Raw genomic sequence first — 23,271 nt, 5'->3', positions numbered from 1 at the left:
TTAATTTAGATCAATAAGCAAAGATAAGTAGTAGGAAAGTATCTGTAATTGGTGGTGGATGATGGTTTGAAATTCAAAACAAGCATAGTTTCACTCTCATTTATAATTGATGATCAGGAACTGTTTGCAGAAAACAAGTCAGCATTTAGCATGATGCAACTGATTGAAGTGAAATTACTTAGGAGAAGAATAAAAGAAGGACCATAAAAAGAAAAATGTGTAATTACAAGAAAAATAAACAGTATTTAAAGTGCTTGTTCTTTACTTTGTTTTGCAGGGAGACCCAGGACCACATGGACTCCAAGGAGAGCAGGGTCATGATGGCCCTAATGTAAGAACAGTAGCCAATACAGGTTGAAAATAACTGATCTAAGATGCAGTGGGGTTCCCATTGAGACAACCAATTTTTCTCTTCTTCCTTTTATCCCACATGTAAAACTCCTGCAATGAGAAGGAACATAAATCTTCTACAATTTTCATAGTTCAATATACTTGGCTTCAAATTTACTAGCTTATATGTATTGCAGTGGTTTTTGTTGTTGTTTTGTTTGTTTCTGTTGTTTGTTTTTTAATCAGGAATTTGCTATAAAATTAATTTCAGGTCTGATTCACGTGAAATTGCAAGCCTTAAATTCAATGCAGCCTTTTCTGTGAGGCTTAATAGCCTGGTAATTTTGCCATAGATATTTTTATCCCTCCTTCTTCCCTGTAACAGTAAGTTCCATATGCCTGCTGCTCTTTTTCATCCACTGGGGACTGGAACCTATGAAATCGCCTCCTATAGTCTGTTAGAAAGGTTCCTAATGCTAATGTATAAGATCATGATCACTTCTCATCCAAGCTGCAGAAGCATTCTGAAGGTTGCTAGTGATGTTAACAGTCACGTTCACTAGCGCTTCTGAACAGTGTGCAGAAGGAAGCAGTGCATACCTTTTGGCTCAGAGGTAGAGGAGATGGCTTTTTATTTTAGCCAAGGAGCAGCTGACTGGGAAGATGTTTTCCAGAATTCTGTTGAGATGTCTTCCCTCTTTACTCACTAAGGGCTTTTCTTTGATGATGGTAATAGTTGTGTAAGGATTTCTGTCCCAAATTGATTCTTTTTTTCATTTTTACCTTTAAAAAATGGGATTTTTCTTTCTTCAGAAATAGTCTCTGGTCTCTGTAAGTTGAATGTATTTACTTAATTATAAGTTGTTTTTTCACCTTGCTTGGTGTTCTGGACGTAATCTCATGCCATTCCTTCCTAGGGAGCAGAAGGTCGAAGAGGCCCTCCAGGTGTAAAGGTGAGTGGCTAACACTGCTGCTGTCTATTTACATGCAGTTATATGTCCAGCCTGAGCATTTGTTCCTCTTTACTGGAGAAATTTCAGTGTGATTCAAGACAGAAGTATTCAGCAACAAAAAGTCTATTTCAAGCCAAGACAGCCTCAGGTGAATGTACTAGAGGCAGTCCTGGCTTGAAAGATTTAGAACTGGAAAGGAGAAAGACAGCTTTTGTTGAAATAAAAGGACAGACTCTTGTATTATTAAGGCAAATTTGGGAACACAAGTAGAGGAGAGACTGTTGCTAAAGATGAGGGATGAACGGAAAGGCTGCAGGAATGCAGGAATATTTCTGAGATTGTGGTGTAAAATGTGAAGCAAATGGAACTGATATTTTGCGCTGTATCTCAAGTGTTTGTCACACACCGTATACCAAAAAAAAAAAAAAGAAGAAAAATCCACAACAAAACAAAGCTATTAAATTCTTTTGCTGTTCAATTGAGTTTTCTTAAGTGGAAGTTGAAGCAGAGTGAAAGCTGCTTGGAACCACTGGAAAACATTCTGTCAGCTAATACTCTGTGCAGACATGAAATGATTACCTGTTGATATGCATATGATAGGTGTTAATTTCTTTTCTTCCCCCCTGCCCCCACCCTTTCTTTTTTTAATGTTTGCTTTTGTTCTGGCAGGGTGGACAAGGAGATCTGGGAGAAGCAGGTTACCCAGGAGATCCTGGTTTTAAAGGCCCACAGGTAGCTAAAAGAACTTTAGAGATGATCTACATGTTAGCTGTGGAGAAAATGAGTTGTCAGTCTTAATCTTTTGTTTTTCTTTTGGAATGCTTTGTTTTCTTCAACTAATGAATATTATGAGGAAAAATCCTTGGCAAATAGACTCTGTGGCCCTGAGGAATTAAATGGGCCAAGTTTCTCTTTTTGTTTATGCAAATGCAGCTTCTAGTGAAATCAAGAGGAAAGTGAGTAGCCAGAATAAATAATTTAGTCAAGATGTCTCTAGCTTCCAGGATAATGTCAAGCAGATCTTCAAAATGAACTCATTAGAAATTTCTATTAATAAGTAGATAATTTTATTGCATTTTTGAATGTACTCTATTTACAAACTGTTGAAATTGTGAAAATGATATACTTACTGACTGACAAAACCAATGAAAAAATCCTGTTTAAAAAAAAAAGGGTTTGTGGAGTTATTTTAAAGAGAACCACAGTGGTAGAATGCTTATTGTAGATTCCAGTTTTAATATTCTCCATCCACTGACAATATAGGCATCTGGAGAAAACACGCCTAGTAGTGTGTTGTGTGACGTCTTATTGATATCCTAGACATCATAGAGGCTCTCTGAGTATAGCCCTCAGGCAGTGACCTTCTTAGCTGCTTCACCAGGTCTAATTCCTACAACCAAACAGCCAGGAGTTTCACCTGTGCATTGAGGCTTGCAAAACAGGCCCTTGAATTCTGGTCATTGCAGTAATCTAATCTTCGTTGAAAGACTATGAACACTGAACTGACTTTTCTTTCAATGTCTGTTTATGTCAGGGCCCAAAAGGACTACAAGGGATCAGAGGACCTCCAGGACCACAAGGCATGCCAGGCCCTCCGGTTAGCCTTAAATAAATAATATATCCTTGCTGCACACCTTAGGGCTTTTCATTTTTCAATGTTTGTGTTATTCTTCTAATGAGTTTTTAACAAATGTACAGAGCGAAGAAACTGAAGATTTTTCAGTATATTTCTTAAGCAAACTGATGGTCATATGAGGCTGCAAATCTTGAGAAATAAGTTTAGGTGGGTGAATAGGAAGAGAACTTCAGAGTTAGCTTTAGATTCCTTAGCTTTAGATTCCTTTCTCAGTTCCATTGTATCAGGAGTAACACCATGGCTTGCAGCACCTACTGGTCCAGATGTACACTGGATGAGTTGAGGGCATAGTTAGATATTCAGCTTGTCAATGCTTTCATTAAAATATGACCTGTGAGATTTAATGCTAAGTTATGATGAGGTTTTAACTATTGAGCACTGACTGCTGATCTTCCTTGCATTTGTGTGATGCTGTTGATTTTGGGGCTCTTATTCTGAAATTAAACCAGTATAACTCAGGATTAGAACATCTGACTATGTCAGCTTTGGATATCTACTTTAGTCATGTTCAAGCTTACATACCCATTTATACGTGTGTATATTTATATATATATATATTCATATTGCTTGTGCTTTCACTGTCATACTTGTAATAGCTATGTAGATAGAAAATAATATTTATATCATACTTAATAATACTTCGGAAATTTTAGAGTAGTCACACAGACACCAGGAAATAACTTGAATGATAGCTTGATCCATAACTTATTGTGGTCCTCAAAAGCTTTGGCAAAGTCTGTTTATGTTCTAATGTCTATATTGATTCTACAATAATTTCAAGTGACAGTGAATGAATCTTGAGTGTAATGAAGCCTTGAATTCTTCATTGTATACCATTTTACTGATATTTCTGATTACAGGCTAGTCCGGGTCCCCCAGGTCTACCTGGCTCTGTTGGAAAGCTAGGTGCAAGAGGAGCAAAGGTAAACATTTTTAAAGCACTTGATTGCAGCAATATGAGCACATCATTCATTATTCTGACTGAAAAAGCATGAACTAACACTTGCGTTGTTGATGTGGAACATGTAAAAATTAAGTTTCATAAGAATTTTTAGATTGCATGGGAAGGCAAGCAATGTGTTCAAGGTCACTTACCAGTGTCAGAGCTATACTATGAAGCTATTAGTCAGCATGACTGCTGTTCTAATTGCTGTTGTGGTCATGGTTCTTGATGGGACCTGGCTTCTCACAAACTGTAGTAGGGGTATGGCAGTGGTGACCCTTGAGCTTGTTTTAAGATTCTTAAACTCTGTCCAATCTATTGAAAATAAGTACCAGTTAATGAAGCATAGCTGTTCATTTTAACCTTTTTGTTCCAGATTCCTAGCCAGTTCAAAGACCCCTGACTGTTAGGATGGTTATTATAAAGGAATTAATATGTTGAGAAGAACTAAATCAACATGAATTTCAACAGAAAGGCTTATCCTAATACACGGTCCACATTATGGCTCAATTACTTGTAATAAATGTTATCCCTTACTTTCCTATAATTAATGTGCATTGATACAGGAGACTATTAAATAACAATACGTGATTTTAGGTGTTTTTGTATTTCTGGATCTAGAAGGCTTAACGAATACCAGTTAACAAAGCCTTTTTAGTCTTTTTGAAGAATTACTACATTCAGTACAGAGAGGTGTCAGAACGTCAGAGTGCTGCTGTGAAAAGAGTCGCTGTGTGAAAACACACAGTGACAAAGTTAGGAAGAAACATTGGATTTAATCACCTTGTCTTTTGCTGTAGCCACCATATTAACTGTTTTTTACTGGAATCACTCAGAATCAGAGTCTGATTCTGTGCTGTTTACATTTGGGGTTCTTGTTAGAAGAAAGTTCAATAAGAAAGTGAAAACCAAAAAAAAAAAAAAAAGGAATGAAAGAAAAGAAAACTTGCAAGAGGACTAAGAACACAGACCAAACAGCCTTCCTGAGAAATATCCTCTGCTACAAACAGACGCTTTCATGCTGGTAGAATTCCAAGATATGTCCCGCCTATGTTAATATAACTTTTCCTAGAAAACACTCTTGCCAGTAGGAAGTTCTGTGTAACAATGGGAGGTTTTTCTGAGGAAAGCCCATGAGGTTTTCTCATTGTCTTCCGATTTGCCCAGTACTTTCCAGTTACATACCCAAGAAACCTTCTCTCAAATATCATCTGTAACAGAATGTTTTGATCTGCATCACATAGCTTGTAAAAAGTATAAGCGCAATTCAGTCTAGCAGACAAGTTTACATTTCAGAAACAAGTTCTCCTGAATGAGCCAAAATAATGTTTGTTACATTTCAATTATGACAGGGTGAACCTGGTGATCCTGGAGAGAAAGGCCCTCTGGGACCAACTGGACAGAGAGGTGTACGAGTGAGTCTTTCTGCCCTAGTTCTGGACCCCTGTAATTCAACATTCATTCAGCTGGATCAGCTCAGTTCATTCCCTTCTTCTATTTTCAGTTTGACACAGTTAAAATGATTTCACATTTGGTTCTCAATTTCCTTATGGAAACCAGATTCCTTGTTGTCTACAGATAATATATTTTCACTCAAATTCTCTATATGTGCTAAAGAGAATTTGCTAGAGGTAGGTCACACAGTGGAGAATGGCCTTAATCCCTTTTTCTCTGTATGGATTTTGCCATCATTTAGACTGTGTCATGATAGCTTGTCTGACTTCGTCAGTATCAGCAGCCTGGACACAGCACTGTAATGGGAGGTCTCTTTTCCAAAATGGAACCGGATATAAATCCAATCCTTTATTAAAAGCTAACTGATTATATTCAACCTTTGCAGGGCATGGATGGCAGAGACGTGCATGGTCCTGAAGGGAGCAAAGGAGCAAAGGTAAGTGTTGGGAGTCAGAACGTCTCTCAGACTCCATTGCACAAGGTCACTTTTAATGGGACCATCAAAGTTGATTCAAGAGGGATGTAAGATGTGGCCACAGTGTGCTCCTGAGGTTCAGGAAGAGGCTTAGCCTTCCGACATCCATCCTTGTGAGAAATTCTGAAAAGGGTTATCTGAAACTGAAACAAATGTGGCTGTGACCTCTAATTCTGTTTCATGAGACCTTAGGAATGTGGTTTGGTACAAACACAGATTGACTCTGGAGATGACTGAAGACTGGAGTGAGAATTATGCTCCCATTCTGAACAAGTGGTGACTTACAATGGTAACACATGAGAACGAATGGGAAGGAGCTGCTCTTTTGATATCCACTCACCCTTTCCTTGGTGTGTATGAATATAGGGGTGTAAGTTGAACTTTTTGGAGTACCCAGTCTGCTTGACTAGCCACTCTTGTTTTCAACTGAGTTGTTTCCTCTTGTTTGGGAAACAGAAGCAATCCAGTGGATTCACTGGAGGCGCATCTGTTTCACTCTCTGATCTTTTTGTGGGAGAAGAATAATGCTGCAGAAGCTTCAGAAAAGGTATGAAAGGCTTTCCAGGAGGCTCTCCAACTGATGACCTCTTGGTTTTTTTTTTCAAATGGCTTATTACAAAAATGACTCTTGATACTTCTTGCTGTGCAAAAAAAAAAAATCTGTTTTCTTGCCTTCTTAGCCCCAACAATTTCCTTTGATGGGAGATTTTCACAGGTTACGTGTATATTATATATAAGACTAGTTCTTTTAATCTCTTCAAATAAAATAAGTAGGAGCACTTGTTTATTTCAGGGAAGATCCTCCCTGTTACAAATGAAGAGAAAAGGATTCTGCTAAATCTCCTTGTTGTTATTCATTGTTTTAAAGGACTGACTTAAAGCCCTTCTTATACACTGATATATTTGCCCAAGGTTTGGCAGGGCTTAGATTAAAAATATATATATAATTAAAAATAAAAATAATTCAACCCAGAATGATGATCCAGAAAGAATTGGTTTTCCCCTAATAGCTAAGTGCATAGGCTTAAGATTGCTATAAATCACAGAGGTACACAAGTTAAATTGCACTCTTATTTATAATGTGGGGTCTATGTGCATGTAACTTTCTAGAAATAATAGTATAAAGTCATGTGATAAAAATCTGCTGGGCAAACCTTGATTGCTTTGTGATGTTTGACAGCCATGTCTAGTTTCATAGGAAAGAACTCTTAAAACAAGGACATACATAAGTAGTGTGAATTCTGCTAGTTACTCTAATGTCAAGGAAAGATAAGCTTCCATTCTCATCAGTCTTCCTGAGAGTTCTCATTTTTGATACACAGGCAAAGAGTATGCCAAGAACTGAACTAACCCAAAACAGTTAATGAAGTTACTTCTAATATGCCAATAATATGTTATAGTATCACTGCTCAGTATGGAATGTACAACATTCTGAAAATGCTTTTAAACACTGCTTTGAATATTTTGTTTTACTCATGATCACTGAATAAGATTACTGCTGTATTTTACTAGGAGTCATAAATAATTTTTGTTAAAACACTTATTTGAGAAATGGGATGCTGTTGAAAATTCAGAAACTGTTGGAATGATTTACAATGCTCTTGCTTTACGTGAAAAAGTTGTTAATCTAAAAAGGAGTCTTTTGAGACCAGAGGAGTAGCCGCTGCTACTTGAATGGACTGGAACACCAAGAATAATTTTGAAATTCTTTTTGGTTTAAAGAAATTAAACGCTAAGCAGATCACAAAGTTCTAGATTCTTATGAAGTCTTATTTTCTTTCTATTGGCAGGGACAACCTGGATTCATAGGGTATCCTGGTCCAGAGGTATGATTAAATGGACATGCTTGCTCTTATTATTTCTTGTTTTACACTGTTCTCATTTGAAATCTGTCTGTTTTCTCCCTTCATATAAAGTTCTAAATTTCACTAATTTTCAGGGAGAAGATGGAGACCCAGGTATTCCAGGAGCTAAAGGACCCAAAGGAGTTAGAGGTAGAAGGGTAAGAATGATAAATCTGTTAACTCTGTAAAGAGTTCTGTAAGTAAAGCCCATATGTCCTGAGTGTTTCCAGCTCACAGTGTAGTTTTAGAGGTTTTTCTGTGCTGAAATTCTGCACTTGTATGTGGAATTATAAAGAATAAAACTTTTGTTTCTATTTACAGGGTAATGCTGGCATACCAGGTTCCCTGGGAGATCCAGGGGACAAAGGACCATCAGGACCTATGGTAATGTACTTTTATTTAAATAAATAAAAAAAATATATATATATATATAAAGCTCTTAGTTGCTCTTAAACTCACTTCTAGATTAATGGAATATTTGATAGTGTTTTGTATGATAAACAATACTTAACCAGCCCGGGGGCACAAGAAAGAAGATCCAATTCTGATTGATACTGGTCCTCAAGAGCAACAGGTAGTGAATATTTGAAAAAACAGGAAGGAAAATGTGCTGAGAAATAGGTCAGACTACTGGTCTGCAACTCTTTCAGGTGCTCAGAAATCTGTGCTGAGCAATGTTGTCTCCTCATATTTCAAATTAGCAAATGATTATTGGGGAAACACTGTATGCCTGCATTTTCTTTGGCCTACAGAGTCATAGATGGAGATATGTTATCATAGTCTGATTTTCTGGATCTGTATTTAATTTATTTCAGGGTGCCAAGGGACCAAGAGGCACCATTTTAATGGAAGTAAGTAACTACCTCACAGCTAACTGCATTGTACATAGAACTAAGTTTTAGTCATCATCTACTTGTATGCACTGAATGCAATGAGCACATTTAATTGTTAGAAAACAGTATCTTTCTCAAATACTTTTCAGAGTACAGTGAGTACAGTGGGTCCTTCTGTTTGGCAAATAAGGAAAAAAGTATGCAGATGGATTTACACTATTTACAAACTTTTGAGACATTCATATTCCTGTACCTGTTACCTCATTCACATCAGTTTAAACACCAGCTCAGGTTTATGGTTATTTCTCACCCTGTTGTAAAGAAAGGCATTTCATCAGCAATAGCTGTTTTCATTGGGAATAACAGGGCAGGATTTCTTCAGAATCCTAACTCATATAGGATGAGAATTCCTAAGTAAAGGCTTCATCTAACCCTTGCACGGACAAGTATCTGCAGGCAACACTACTGCAGGTATATTCTGCATTCCAAGGAGGGGAGGACAGGTCTGGTCCTCCTTCACAGACCTCCCTCTTCCTCTGCAAGTTGCTACTGAAATTCTCATTCTCCTTTGGAAGTGCCATTGCCCAGTGACCTCCTAGATATGATTATTACACAAAATAAAGAATGGCTAAATAGTTGTTTCATACTCCAAATCATGGCTAAATGCCAACAGAGCATGTCTGAAAGAAAACAAAACAAAACAAAACAAAAAAAACACACCACACTTAATTTCTGCATCAGGCGTCAGGGACAGAGCCCCTGTACAATTTGAAATAGAGAGGAACTGGAATGTATGAATCTGGACTCTGAGTGAGAGTTCAGCAGCTTAGATCTGACCTTCAACTCAAACCAGAAGTAAGATTCCCAGTCTGGTATGGTCTGGGATTTGCTGTTAATTGCTTTTTCTTTTTGCTCCTGCAGCCTTGTGAACTTGTGAATTTTACACGAAAAAACTGCCGTAAGTAGGGAGCATATTCTTTGACTCCACCTAGTCACCCTTATGAGAAAAAGCCTCCTCTGGAAGCCCTGTAGACTGTTAGTTTGTATCAGGTCTTGGGTTGATGTTGACTAGTAGCTTTTAATTGTCAGAATTTTTCAGCAGGTATGTAAAGCAGGTTTACACTTTCTGCTTGTTTTTCCTACGTTATAATTACAAAAATTGTAACAAATTTCTCTTCTCTACATTTAAAATTAAATTAATTCTTTGTCATTGTACCACTCTACCTTTGGTGACTTCTCAGAGAAGAAAATGTTTGTCCTCCTGTCCTCCTGTTTTGAAGTATTCATTCTCTCTCAGCCTTCTCTGCTTAGCAGAACCTAGAACAACCTCTTTAAATCTAATCCAGTCTAATTGCATTGTTTAGAGTATTTGATTGTTGAAGAGAAGTGTTGTCCCTTGTGACAGTTTCTGATACTTGTCTGAGCTTTAGATCGGTCTCCTTAAAGTGAGTGAATATGCCTCTGTTTTCATGAATGTGATTCCAAAATAATTTAACTCCTCTCCGTCTCTTCATTCCAGCTTGCTCTTCAGGTAAGCCCATCAGTCCTCTGCATGCCCATTCTTCATAGACTAGGAAAAAACTAACAATATACGAGTTGTGGAAATACTTTGACACAAATGTTTTGTTTCAAGATACAGGCACCTGTCCAGCTTATCTGACTGAGGTGGTGTTTGCCTTTGATATGTCCGAAGATGTTACTCCATCTGCATTTGAAAGAATGAGAAACATTGTTATGTTATTGCTGAAGACCATTAAGATCAGCGAAAGCAATTGCCCAACAGGTGCTCGTGTCTCCATTGTTTCTTTCAACGCCAACACGCGTTATCTCATCCGTTTCTCAGAATTCCAAAAAAGCAACTTGCTGCTCCAAGCAGTCCAGAGAATACCGCTGGAGAGATCCACTGGCAAACGTAATATTGGGGCAGCCATGAGATTTGTTGCAAGAAATGTCTTCAAACGGGTTCGTCAGGGCATCCTCACGAGAAAAGTTGCCATATTTTTTGCCAACGGTCCGTCTCAGGATGATATGGTTATCAATACAGCTGTACTGGAGTTGAGTGCCTTGGATATCACTCCAGTGATTATTGCCTTCAGTGAAGTGCCAAATGTCAAACGTGCCTTTTCAGTAAGTAGATTGACTATGGAAAATTGGATCAGTTGTCCATTTGCTTAGTATCTACTAGTAGTTGAGTAAAGCATGCTCTCAAGCTAGTAAGTTGTATAATATTTTAACAAAGAAATACTGGTTCACTTGACATAATGATCACCATTTGACCTCTTTCTGCATGTGAACTATTTATAACTCATTGTTTTAGGTCAAATCATATAATTTCAATAACTTTTAAATTTCATTTGGTTACTCATGGTGTTTCTCTTTTGAAATGGTGACATTTACTAACCATTTAATTAAAAACAAAACAAACAAACAAAAAGAACAGCTGCAGCCGTTGTTTCTAGAAAGAGCAGTAGTAGAAGGCTTCAAGTATACCAGTTTGTTTTCCAAAAGCAAAATCATTTTTGATAGCTATATTTCCATTAGCACAAGAGAAAGAAATAAAGCATTTCCTTTCAAAATATTACTTCATATGAAAAGGTAGTAAACAGAAAATAAGCACTGAATTTTTCCAGGCACCAAAGGACAACAATTCTAGGTTTCTTTAAGGTTTGATAATATGAATTAAATATTTCTCTCTCTTTTCAATTTCTTTTTGTACCATCTGTGGTACAGATGGTACAAAACCATCAGTTTAAAACCATCAGTTTAAACCATTCAGTTTAGAACCATCAATTATAACTTTTTCAAAATAATATTCTTTCCAGCTGCTGTTTCTTCACAGTCATCCTTATAGAAGGAAATTGTGTTACATGTAATGAAAAATGTAAGACTTGGAGGCTAGGTTGTGATTTAGTAGCATCTATGTCAGTCCTTTAATACTTTCTATTGCAATTTTTCTCATGTAGCCTCTTATCTGTTAGAAAATTCACATATTTGTTTGGCTGAATGTTAATTAATCTGAATGAAAGAATTCTGTTGGCATATGAGAAGGAAAATTATTCCCTGTGCTGCTTCCCAGGTTAAACAAGAGCAAGCATCATTATTTTGTTTTATTAGTATAAGCAGATTATGAATCTGAATGCATATCACGTGTTATGTACAAAGGTGCCAACTCTCCGTAAGTCAGTTTTCAGAGTAGAAAAGATTAGAAAAAGAACACCCACATTTTCCAGTTAATCCATATTTCCCATTGGCTGGAAGGACAGTTAGACTGGGCATTTTAAACTTCCCAAAGAAATAAATAGAAGGCTATACTGAGATCCGTTTTCAGTCTTTACATTTATATTAGCAGGCTGAAGTACGGCCTTTGTCAGATCATTCTGACTCCAATGAAGCATCATCCAAGGGCTGATAGGTAGTTAAAGGTATCCTGGGAACAGATCATAGAATCATCTAGGTTGGAAGAGACCTTCAAATCACCAAGTCCAACCATTAACCTAATCTGCTGAGTCCCATCATTAAACTGTGTCCCTTATTGCCATATCTACAAGTCTCTTAAATATCTCCAGGGATGGTGAGTCCATCACTTCCCAGAGCAGCCCATTCCAATGCTTGACCACACTCTCCATGAAGAAATTCTTCCTAATATCCAATCTAAACCTCCCCTGAAGCAACTTGAGACCACTTCCTCGCATCCTGAGAAAAGTTCACTTGAGAAAAGAGGCCAACCCCCTCCTTGTTGCAGCCTTCTTTAAGGCAGTTGTAGAGAGCAATGAGATCTCCTCCAGACTAAACAATCCCAGTTCCCTCAGTTGCTCCTTGGAAGTCTTGTTTTCTTATCCCTTCACCAGCTTTGTCACGCTTCTCTTCACACACTTTAGCAACTCAATATCCTTCTTGTAGTGAGGGTCTGAAAAATGAACACGATATTTTAGGTTCAGTCTCACCAGTGCTACGTACAAGGGGACAATCAATTTCTTTGTACTGCTGGCCACATGATTTCTGATGCAGTCCAGGATGCCTTTGGCCCTCTGGGCCACCAGATGTAGTCCAAAAATCTGAAATGTAAATACATTGCATTTTACAGTAACCAGAGATTTTTAGCTATGCTGTATGTGATGTATGGAGCCATTTCCTCCATGCTTTGTTCTAACAGATCTGCATTTCAGTCTGTATAGAATCAAAATGAAGACAGAAAATACAGATTGTGGGGTTTTGCCTATTGTGTCTCAGTTTGTAAGAATATTTTTTTGCTGGTGCATCTTTCCCTGTGTGTAAGCAACACACTTATCTGAACAGAGTTAATACTCTGAATATACCGAACCTCACAAACACCAGGCTAGAGTCTGTCCATATGCTGTATAAAAATGAAGAGGATAACTAGCATTAACCCGCATTGTGAAGTGCTGGCTTCATCCTGATTTACAGATAATATATAAGTCATGTCTTTTACTACAGGAGTTTCGTTCCAGGTGTGGTAGGAATCATACACGTGAACAATGCAGAATTATAAATAGCACATGAAAGTGTTAGAGCACAGAGCAATCTTGAGTAACAGCAACCTAGCCAACTTCAAGGCAAAGCTATGAGCAGCTGCTTAACAAGGGGAAAAGCAAAAGCAAACCTCACTGCCCAGCTCTCATTTATGGTTACAGTCATGGAATGATAACCAACCTCACCACCACCACCCAAAAAATACAACCTCCCTTTTTCTTTCAAATAGTATTCTGCCCTTGCAATTCAGAAATGTTTTATCTTCATGATGCTTTCAGACTAGCTGCAGATTCTTAATTTATTTGGTTAGTTTGCCTTAGGAGCTTCAGTTTGGAGATCACTTAACCAGTCATTGTCAATTTTAATTCATTTGAAGAGATCCATCTATAGCATCCTTTACAGATATTAATCAGAAGTTATTATCAGTGTTGTGTATAACACACCTGTAAAGCTTAAGTTTAAAGCAAAGTAATAATTATTTCTTTCCTCATTTAAGTGGTTAACTTCCTGCAATGAGATGATGTTGTACAGCCATTTTTATTTAGCTTAGTCGACAAGGAAGTATGTTTTCTCTTGAATCATATTTAGATGGGATTGGATGGTCAGTGAAATGTTAAGATGCTAGTGAAGCATCTTCAGGATTCCTCAAGCCTTTGTGTGACAAACTTTTTTTTCTGCTGGAGAATATATATTTCTTCAGTTGATCACAGGCAAAACATTTGTTGTTCTAATGCTAGAAGTTTATCTCCCAAGAAAGCATTTTCACTAAGGAGGATTTTTCTTTCTCGAAAAGAGCTGAGACAGAAAATCATGTCCTTTTCTCTGTAGCACCCTACTAAGAAAAGAACAAAGGTTATGGGTTTTCACTGGCAAAAAGTGACATCTATAAAGATGCCTCCTCCCACATTTTTTTTTTTTGAAAGACTGTGTTACTCAGGCCAGAATATATGTTCTTCATTGTCAAGGGGAGGCTATGGTGACCTGCACAGAAAAGATTTGATGACAGGAATTGAAATTGTGAGATTTTTCTTTCATTCATTTTCTTTCATTTACTTACAGTTACAATCACACGATGTCTCATTTTTCCCCTCATTTGTAGTATAATAGCACACAGCCACCCTAATCAAGATATGGGTCACCTTATGCATACAGAGAATAAAAGTTGAATCCATACCTAATCTAGATTCTATGAAAGGCAAAGTATAAAATGAATTTGTACATAGGACTTCAGTGCAACACCATTCAGAAATATTTGAGCTAGCTTTGAATGATCTATTATGACTGTATTAAACTGGCTAGTAAAAGTGTTAATACCAGTTAATTGTCATTAGGAGTTGCAAAAGCTTAGCAATGTCTGTACAGCATGGTGTTAAATCTTTAGGAACACGGAGATCTTCTTGTAATGCTCCAGATATGCAGATAGAATGCTCCAGGTGGCAACTGAAGTCTTCTGTCTACATGTTCAGTATCACAATAGCAGTGAAACCACCAAGTTAGGGACAAAATATATTTCAGTAGAGAAGTAGTAATGATACTAAGAATTAAGAACAAAGAGAAAACGTGATCTGTGTTTGGCGTATATACATTTTAACATTACTTTTATGTCTGCTTTAAAACCTAGAGTGATAATACTGGAAGATTTCAATTATTTGTTTGGGAAAGACAACTGGATGAGAGTTTGGACAGCATCATATATTGTACACTTTGCTTTGGTAAGACATTTTACATATTCCAGCTGTTGTATTGGTCTTTTTACACTTTCAATAACAAATCCTATGTTTTTGAATAAAATAATTCTTCTGGGCAATATGAATAGTAAGAATTAGAGTCTCAAAACCACAAAAGCTATTTAATTGCTATCCAATTGCTATTTAATTATAACAGAAATGCACTTAAAATAATGTCATGTTTCTAGGAACACATGTTCGTTTACTATAAATTCTGTATTTTGAGGTGGGGAGAAATTGCTAAATGATGATAACGTTTCAGAATGTTGAACAGTGGTCTGAAGTAAATAGAAAAAGATAGAAAAATTCTATCTTCTATTCTTTCAGTATATTCTATTCTTTCTATAAAAGATAGAAAAATTCTCAGGGGAACTCTTATCTGTTTTTACCTTATGAACACTTTTTGATTTCATACTTGACTAATTTCCCATGGTATCTCAAAACCTTGTTTAACAAAATTCATCCATTTTTTCTAGTAAGAACAACAAGATTTCTGATTGCTAAATTGATTTTTTTCAAATAAAAATTTAAGAAAAATTAGGTAAATAGGACTCAAAAATGTCTTTTTCTAAGCTATTGTTTTTGCTATATTGCTAAATAGTTTGCTGCGTATTGGTTCTTCTTCTCTAGATAAATGCAAGCCCAGTAAGCATTGTGAAGTGCCCATTTCTCTACCTCTTCAGATGGATATGGATATCGCTTACATTATGGACAGCTCTCACAGCATCACCAGTGAAGACTTTCAGAGAGCCAAAGACTTTGTGAGCGACATGGTAGATCAGTTTGATATTGCCTCACAGCCAAGTGAATCACGTGGAGGCATCAGAGTGGCATTGGTACAACAGGCTCCCAGGGGCTTCCTGCCTGACAGAAGCAAAACTCCTGTGGCCTTGGAGTTTAATCTAGGAACATATATTAATAAAGATCTGATGAAGAACCATATCCAGGAGTCTGTTCGCCAACTGGAAGGGCCATCAGCCATTGCTTCTGCACTACAGTGGACAGTTGAAAATGTATTTTTTAAAGATCCCAGACAAAGAAAACACAGGGTCATATTTGTAATAATTGGAAGCAAAACAAGCACATGGGACAGAGAGAAGCTGAAAGATATTTCACTCAGAGTCAAGTGCCAAGGATTTACTGTATTCACTCTTGCGCTTGGCAGTAATGTAAATGACAATGAGCTGATAGAACTGTCAAGCTCCCCCACAGATCAGCACTTACTGACATTGGGCAGGGTTTCAACATCTGAGATGGCATATGCGCAGAGGTTTAGCCGGGCATTTCTAAATCTGCTACAACGTAAGTAGTATGCAATGGTGTTTGCATAAGTTACAGAAAGAATGAGAAAATGCTGTGTAAAAAAGGTAGTCAGTGTATGCACTATCATTCTTTCTAGTCATAACCTAACTAGTCTGTCTTTCATCTATAGTTTGCAGCAGATGCTGGACACTAGAATCACAAGATTATTAAGGTTGGAAAAGACCTTCAGGATAACCTGGTCCAACCATCCCCATACCGCCAATGTCACCCAATAAACCATGTCCCTAAGCACCACGTCCAACCTTTCCTTGAACACCCCCAGGGATGGTGACTCCACCACCTCTCTGGGCAACCCATTCCAATGCCTGACTGCTCTTTCTGAGAAGAAATGTCTCCTGATTTCTAACCTGAATCTCCCCTGGAACAACTTGAGGCCATTCCCTCTAGTCCTATCACTGGTTATCTGTGAGAAGAGGCCGACCCCCAGCTCCCCACACCTTCCTTTCAGGTAGTTGTAGACAGCAATAAGGTCTCCCCTGAGCCTCCTCTTCTCCAGACTAAACAACCCCAGTTCCTTCAGCCACTCCTCACAGGACTTGTGCTCCAGGCCCTGCACCAGCTTCGTAGCCCTTCTCTGGACACGCTCCAGGGCCCTGATGTCTTTCTGAGTGGAATGTCTTACACAAGTCAAAGTGCTAGTGACTACAGAACAATATTATATTCAAAAATGATGCTTTGGGTCAAAATCTTAAGTATTTTTTTTCCTTAAGTTTTTATGGCTATGTTGACTCCACTATCACTGAAGAAAGACTATTCTTCAGCCAAGAAAGCACAGTTATTTTCCCGATTTAGGTCTCCATTTCTTCTCTGATCCTTGACACCTATGTTTCTCCTCAGACCCTTAGCAGATCCAGATTTACTGAGCTGTTAATGCTTATTTAGGCTTTTGGGCACATAAAAGTTTAAACATTAGCAGTTCTGGCTTTAACCTCTCTTTACTGCAGTTATTCCTCCTCTGTAGAGCAAAGAAAGTACTTCTTAACTTTCTAAGACATATTCATGTAGATGAGCAGTTTTTAGGTGCTTTGAAATATATGCCAGAGAACATCAAGAAGGAAATTGTCACTGATTTAAAATCCCCATCATAACTATGTGCTTAGATATCAAAGTTTCTATAGAAGGATAAATAGTGTGTTACAGAGCAAGATAAAAGTATAAACCATTGATTCAGGAGTCACGCTCATCTAGCTGATCTCTAATATCATTTTATTTTCCTGGACATTGTGCCAGTCTCTGTAGATATGGTGTGTTACTTATTCAAAGATAAAATCTCCTGTTCACGAGAAAAAATGTGGTTATTTTTTTCCTTTGTGTTTTTTTTTTCTCTCTTTTACTTTTTCTTCTGCTTTCTATTAAACATACTGGGCTTTGGAGGAATTTAAAATTTACCTGTGGCACATATGCTTTCCCCGCAGAAAAAATTAACACATATCCTCCTCCTGAACTTCAAGAAGAGTGTGAAAACTTAGATCGAGGTGACACACGAAAGCAAGTGTCTACCACTGAAAGGTTTGGAACTACCTATTAAACCTGTTGTGTGGGTATGGGATAAAATGATATATTTACACTTATCTCCAAACATAAGATATCTCCCTTTGGATTACTAGTTATATTCAAATCACCTTTGACAGAAAAAAAAATCTTGCAATGTTCAGAAGGAATGAGCCATGTGTATTTTTAATAGCTGTACTGCTGCTTAAACACTGTTTTTTGTTTGTTTGTTTGTTTGTTTGTTTTTCCCCTCCCTCCTTCACAGGATGCCTTTTTCCAAAACTGATGAAACTGATTACAGTGGCTATTTAAAAGACATTGAAACAACGGAAAGTAGACTCCTGGAAAAAGTTAGAGAGATTAGCACAGAACCTGTATACACGGTTCCAGAAATGGGATATGATTCTGAGGAGAAGGAGCATTTCACAGAGGAAGATGCTGAAGGAGAAAAGCCACAAGAGTATAGAGGAGCTCAGGAGAAAAAGGAAAACCTAGAGGCAACATTGGAAACTGGAGCTGACTACAGTGTTTATGGTACGATTTTAGAGCACAAAAATCTCTTTGAATTCTGTAGAAAGACTCTAAACTGTGAAGGACTTGGTTGAATATTTACTCAGTATGAAGCATTTCCATTAATTACATTTTCCAAACCTTTTTGTTGCCATGTCTGTATTTGGTCCAGATCTGTACAGTAAGAGATTGTAATTAAAGGCTGAACTGCAGGTGTCGTTTAAACTTTAGCTTTGATTTATAAATTTTTATCAATAATAAAATATAAAGTTATAATCCACTTTACTAGAACAACTGATCACATTAAATCCCCAAGTTGCACTTTAATTATTGAATTACTTCGTGCTGCTAACTTAGCTCAATGTGGAACAACTAATTACATGTCTCTGCTGCAATCTATTCTTGTAGGAAGAACAGGATTCCTCACCAGAGGTATCCTGTCAAGATATACCTATATATAGATATAGATATAGATTTTTTTATTTTTTTTTTACTTTGCCTCCTATTTACACATATTTCTTTCCAGATTTGCCATTTGATTCAATAGGTATGTGAATCTGATCGTGAGTTTTCTTACCAACATGTTTTTAACACTATTAAGTGTTTCTATTATGCAGACTGTACTTGGTGATAATTTCTTTGGAAAAATCCAATGGTGTCTGCATAACTTTGGGTGTTGTTGCTCATTGATACAGCTCCCATCTCTCTGTTTTTCATCTTTCCAGTCAAAAAGGATCTGCAGAATGTCTGGTAGCCCCATCCCGAATGAGATGGCTAGTGCTTTTGCAAAACTGTTTTAATAATGGATCTTTTAATTAAGAGCTAACATACCTCTGAAATCCCAGACATCCACAGTGCATGGCTGGCTTGCTCTGCACAGACAGAATCAGTCCCATGGCCTAACTACATGTCTACATTCTTGGATCAGTGCTCTCCATTAACAGTGAAGATATGTTACTGTTTTCACTTTGCAAATAAAATGTTTCTTGTGAGGAAGCAGTCAGGCTCATTGCACTCATGGGAGCAGTGACATAAGGCACTTACAGGAGAGGTGTGAACTGCAGTTCTCAATCCTGATTTGTAATTAGTAACCCAACAATTTACTTCTAAAAATATGTAGCACAGTGTGAGACTTTGCCTTTTGGGAAATGTGCTTTGTACTGATCTGTACTCACCTAATGCCAGATTGCTACAAAGTGTGCAACTTTCACCTTTCATTTATACAGTTCAACTCTATATTGCTCTGTAATTTGGCTAAGAGACTGTTATGGATAATTTAACCATCTGTGTATGTTCAACTGTGAAATTTTACTGAAGGATACTGGTGTAAAGCAGAGGGACATTCAGAAAAGTTTGAAGAGTAGTTTGTGCTTTGTTTGCCTGTGCTTTATAGAATGGGTTTAATTATTTTACAACAATGTTAGTAATTGTCCATGTTAGAAGACAGACTTCTAGCAGTTCTTCTGTTTATGCCTCTGAAAATCTAGTTTCAGACATTCCTTCTTATCAAATCAATCATAAGTGGCGCCTCTGGCCACACTGACACTGTAGGTTTGTGTGTGGATACTTAGCGACTCCTTTTAAGACTTCGAACACTGACTACCTCTCTCAACTGCTAATTTGTGCTGAACACTATTTCCCCTGAAATTCCAATGCCAGTGTGGAATCTTTCATTAAAACTCTCTCTTATTTGCCTTTTCCAGATGCATGCGACCTGCCTCAAGATAGTGGAGAATGTCAGAATTTTGATCTGAAGTGGTACTACAACAAAGACCAGAAAATGTGTAGTCGGTTCTGGTATGGGGGCTGTGGAGGCAACAGAAACAGATTTGAAACACAAGAGGAATGTGAATTCTTGTGTATAAAGTCTTTTTAGTGCAGAGAAACTTAAATTACTTTATATCTTTGGTTACACTATCAAGATGATGAGCAAAAGAGATTGAAGGGAAAGGTTTACACAGCATTTCAGCTCCCAGATTTCAGCTGAAAGAAATACTTGTTAGAGAAGTTCTTATCTAGTAACTTAATAGTGAAAAGAAAATTAAAATTATTGCTTAATTGATCTGAGATGTTGAGAACTGAGAAACTTCTGTTAGCCAACACCCTACTGTTTAAAGTATTGTAAGTGTTCTTCTAAAACACCAAAATATGCACTTTTACAATGTAATGAATAAAATAAAATAACCCTTCAGATATTTTGATGAAATGATGTTAGATGCGAGACACTAATGTCAAAATGTTTAAGTTAATTTGTTTGTATTTGCTTATATACAGAAAAATACCAAAAAGCAAGGGTGTGCTGGGTCTGGCTGGGATGGAGTTAACTTTCCCCGCAGTCATTGAATTACCAGAACTTACTTCACTTTGATGTGGAGGATTTTCTACCATAGAATCATTTTCAGCTTTTTCTTTTTTTTTGTTTTTGTTTTTTTTTTTTTTTTTTTTTTTTTTCTGAATAATCCAATATATAAATAAAGTCATTCTTTCTCGAATATTTCACTTCTGCCATTGGTTCTTTGAAAAGTTTGGAAAAGAACTCTAAGATCAAGTCCAACCATTAAACTATCAGTGACAAGTCTACTACTAAACCACATCCCTATGCACCACATTTGCGCATCTTTTGAATACCTCCAAGGATGAAGACTCAATTACTTCCCTGGGCAGCCTACTCCAATGCCTCACAACCCCTTCAGTGAAGAATTTTTATATACAACCCAAACCTCCCCTGCACAACTTTGAGTCTATTTCCTCTTGTTCTATCTCTGTTGCTTGGAAGAAGAGACCAATCCCCACTCTGCTATAACCTCCTTAGAGGTAGTTGTAGTGAGTGCTAAGGTCTCCCCTGAGCCTCCTCTTCTCCAGACTAAACAACCCCAGTTCCCTCAGCCACTCCTCACAGGACTTGTGTTCCAGGCCCTTCATCAGCTTTGTAGCCCTTCTCTGGACACACTTCAGGACCTCGATGTCCTTCTTGTAGTGAGGGCCCTAAAACTGAACACAGCACTCGAGGTGCGGCCTCACCAGAGCAGAGTATAGGGGGACGATCACCTCCCTGCTCCTGCTGGCTGCACTATTCCTGATACAAGCCAGGATGCCGTTGGCCTTCTTAGCCACCTGGGCACACTGCTGGCTCATGTTCAGGCGAGTATCAGCCAGCACCCCCAGATCCTTTCCTCTGCACAGCTTTCCAGTCACTCTGCCCCAAGCCTGTAGCACTGCACGGGGTTGCTGTGACCAAAGTGCAGGACCCGGCACTTGGCCGTGTTGAACCTCATCCCATTGGCCTCTGCCCATCGACCCATCCTGTCCAGGTCCCTGTGCAGGGCCTTCCTACCCTCTGACAGATCAACACTTCCCCCAAGCTTGGTGTCATCTGCAGACTTGGTGAGGGTGCACTCAATTCCCTCGTCCACATCATCAATAAAGATATTAAAGAGGATGGGCCCCAACACTGACCTGGCTATTTTGGAGCAATAGATCAAACCGCGGTTTGTTTTTTGCCACAATATGCACAGTGTTTTAATTCTGAAGTGATTAATAATTGACATCCAAATTGCCTCTCTCTGTGTAATGGGTATTTCTTTACATATGCTGCCAGCTGGCAGTGGTTTTACTCCTCTTAAAAATGAATGGTTTCCTCTCCTTAAGTCAGGTGTACGTGGGGAATGTAATTCGCCTTGTTTGGAAAACTGGTTCAGTTTTTTTACAAGAGACTGATGGAAATTCTGCCTCTAAGAGAAGGCAGTTTGAAAATCTGGTCTCCCAATCTCTTTAGAACTCTCATGTTTTCATTTTGTTCAGATAAATAAATAATTATTTTGCTTGGAAGACAGAAGTCAAAAGTCTTGTAGCAGAGGCTGCTTCTGTTACCTCAGGTTCTCTTTGGCCCAGGAGACACGGAGTCCCCTGAGGGATCTCAGTTGCCTGCAGTCCATGTCTTCCTTTCAGCTGGCTCTTGCTTGCTATCTGGGGCTAGTTAGTCTTGATGTTGGCTCAAACTTCTTGTTTTTTCAGCAAGGGGAGAGTCTTAGTGTGTAGGATCCTTGCTCCTTGATAAGGAAATGTGTATGCCTGTGTGGACTGAACTGCTCGTGCTTTACACACATACATCTTCCATCTCATTACCTCAGACAGGCTGGTTGATGAACCTCCTTCCAGAGCAATGCAAGATAAAACCAACCAGCTGTCCCTCCTCGAAGAATGACTCTCAAAGCTTCCTAATCTGTTGGTTTTATTTTTTTATTTTTTTTTTTCTTTCATCCCTGGCATAAATCCCTTGACTTTTCTCTGAAAGGAGGAATATTCTAGCTACCGCAGGATGCTTAGATGTCTAACAGCTGTCTCATCCTGCTGGTTGTGTCAGATGATCCAGCAAGTAGCATTTGCTGACTATTTTTTTTTCCCTTTTCAAACACATGGAATACTCTAGGAATTTGGAGCAGTTACACAAAGTAAACTATGAAAAGGATTATTTTGTAGGCAACTGACCAGAATTCTCTGGCTGCTGCATTTCACTGAGGAATGAATTTCAGTGTTCAGCAGATGGTGAAATGTTTCTGTGAAGCACTGAGTTCTAGTTCTAGTTCTGTTGCTATTTCTAGGCACTTAACAAGCTTTTGTGAGCAATCTAGATGCTGAATGTCATACATTGTCTGAATTTATACTGTTATTTATTTTTTTTTGTTTTCTGGGTGCTTAAACTTCAAAACATTGTTCTAGTTAATGGAGCACCGACATTTTTAACTCTTGGCATTCCTTTGAATGGCTGTGGTGTAAACAAATGGTGGATCTGTACAAGGATATCTGGTGGTCTGTGTTGCTTGTGGTGATCTTGGGTCAGGGATCAGCCTTCCTGCCACCCCGTTCCCCAGCTGCCTTTCTGGTGCGATGTTTGCATATGTAAACCATATGTTTCCACCTACAGCTGGATTGAATTTGAAAGCAGTTTAGACACTGCATCTTAAGGACTTTCTGTGCATGCTAATAAGCTGTGGTGGTTTTACTCGGGTGGGCGGCCAAGCTCCACCACAACCGCTCTCTCACTCCCCCTCCTCAAAGTGGAACGAGGAGAAAATAGGATGAAAAGGGCTCCAGGGTTGAGATAAGGACAAGGAGATCGCACAGTAATTATCGTGACGGGCAAAACAGACTGAGCATAGGGAGACAGTAAGATTTATTGCTTATTACTAACGAGCTAGAGAAGTGAGAAACAAAGGAAAGAAACCAAAAGCACCTTCCCCCTCCCCCGAGTGGCACAGGG

General features: G+C 38.2%; 1 protein-coding gene across 2 annotated transcripts in view; it reads left to right on the top strand.

Moving 5' to 3' along the window:
• Positions 1-20,456, top strand: part of COL6A6 (collagen type VI alpha 6 chain) — a 52,319-nt gene extending 31,863 nt beyond the window's left edge. For both annotated transcript variants that reach the window (XM_083825693.1, XM_083825694.1), the window contains 19 exons: positions 278-331; positions 1,248-1,283; positions 1,953-2,015; positions 2,818-2,880; positions 3,780-3,842; positions 5,215-5,277; positions 5,703-5,753; positions 7,583-7,618; positions 7,732-7,794; positions 7,958-8,020; positions 8,452-8,487; positions 9,391-9,427; positions 9,989-10,000; positions 10,103-10,596; positions 14,582-14,672; positions 15,318-15,989; positions 17,426-17,519; positions 17,767-18,035; positions 19,715-20,456. In XM_083825693.1, the coding sequence (XP_083681819.1) occupies positions 278-331; positions 1,248-1,283; positions 1,953-2,015; positions 2,818-2,880; positions 3,780-3,842; positions 5,215-5,277; positions 5,703-5,753; positions 7,583-7,618; positions 7,732-7,794; positions 7,958-8,020; positions 8,452-8,487; positions 9,391-9,427; positions 9,989-10,000; positions 10,103-10,596; positions 14,582-14,672; positions 15,318-15,989; positions 17,426-17,519; positions 17,767-18,035; positions 19,715-19,887 (2,433 nt within the window). In that variant the 3' untranslated portion in view covers positions 19,888-20,456. The remainder of the gene's footprint in view (positions 1-277; positions 332-1,247; positions 1,284-1,952; positions 2,016-2,817; positions 2,881-3,779; positions 3,843-5,214; positions 5,278-5,702; positions 5,754-7,582; positions 7,619-7,731; positions 7,795-7,957; positions 8,021-8,451; positions 8,488-9,390; positions 9,428-9,988; positions 10,001-10,102; positions 10,597-14,581; positions 14,673-15,317; positions 15,990-17,425; positions 17,520-17,766; positions 18,036-19,714) is intronic.
• Positions 20,457-23,271: the final 2,815 nt, after the last annotated feature.

Source organism: Anser anser (genome assembly GCF_964211835.1).
Source record: "Anser anser genome assembly, chromosome: 2".
In the NCBI taxonomy this organism is placed as follows: domain Eukaryota; kingdom Metazoa; phylum Chordata; class Aves; order Anseriformes; family Anatidae; genus Anser; species Anser anser.
This window is presented reverse-complemented; position numbering and strand designations above follow the sequence as displayed.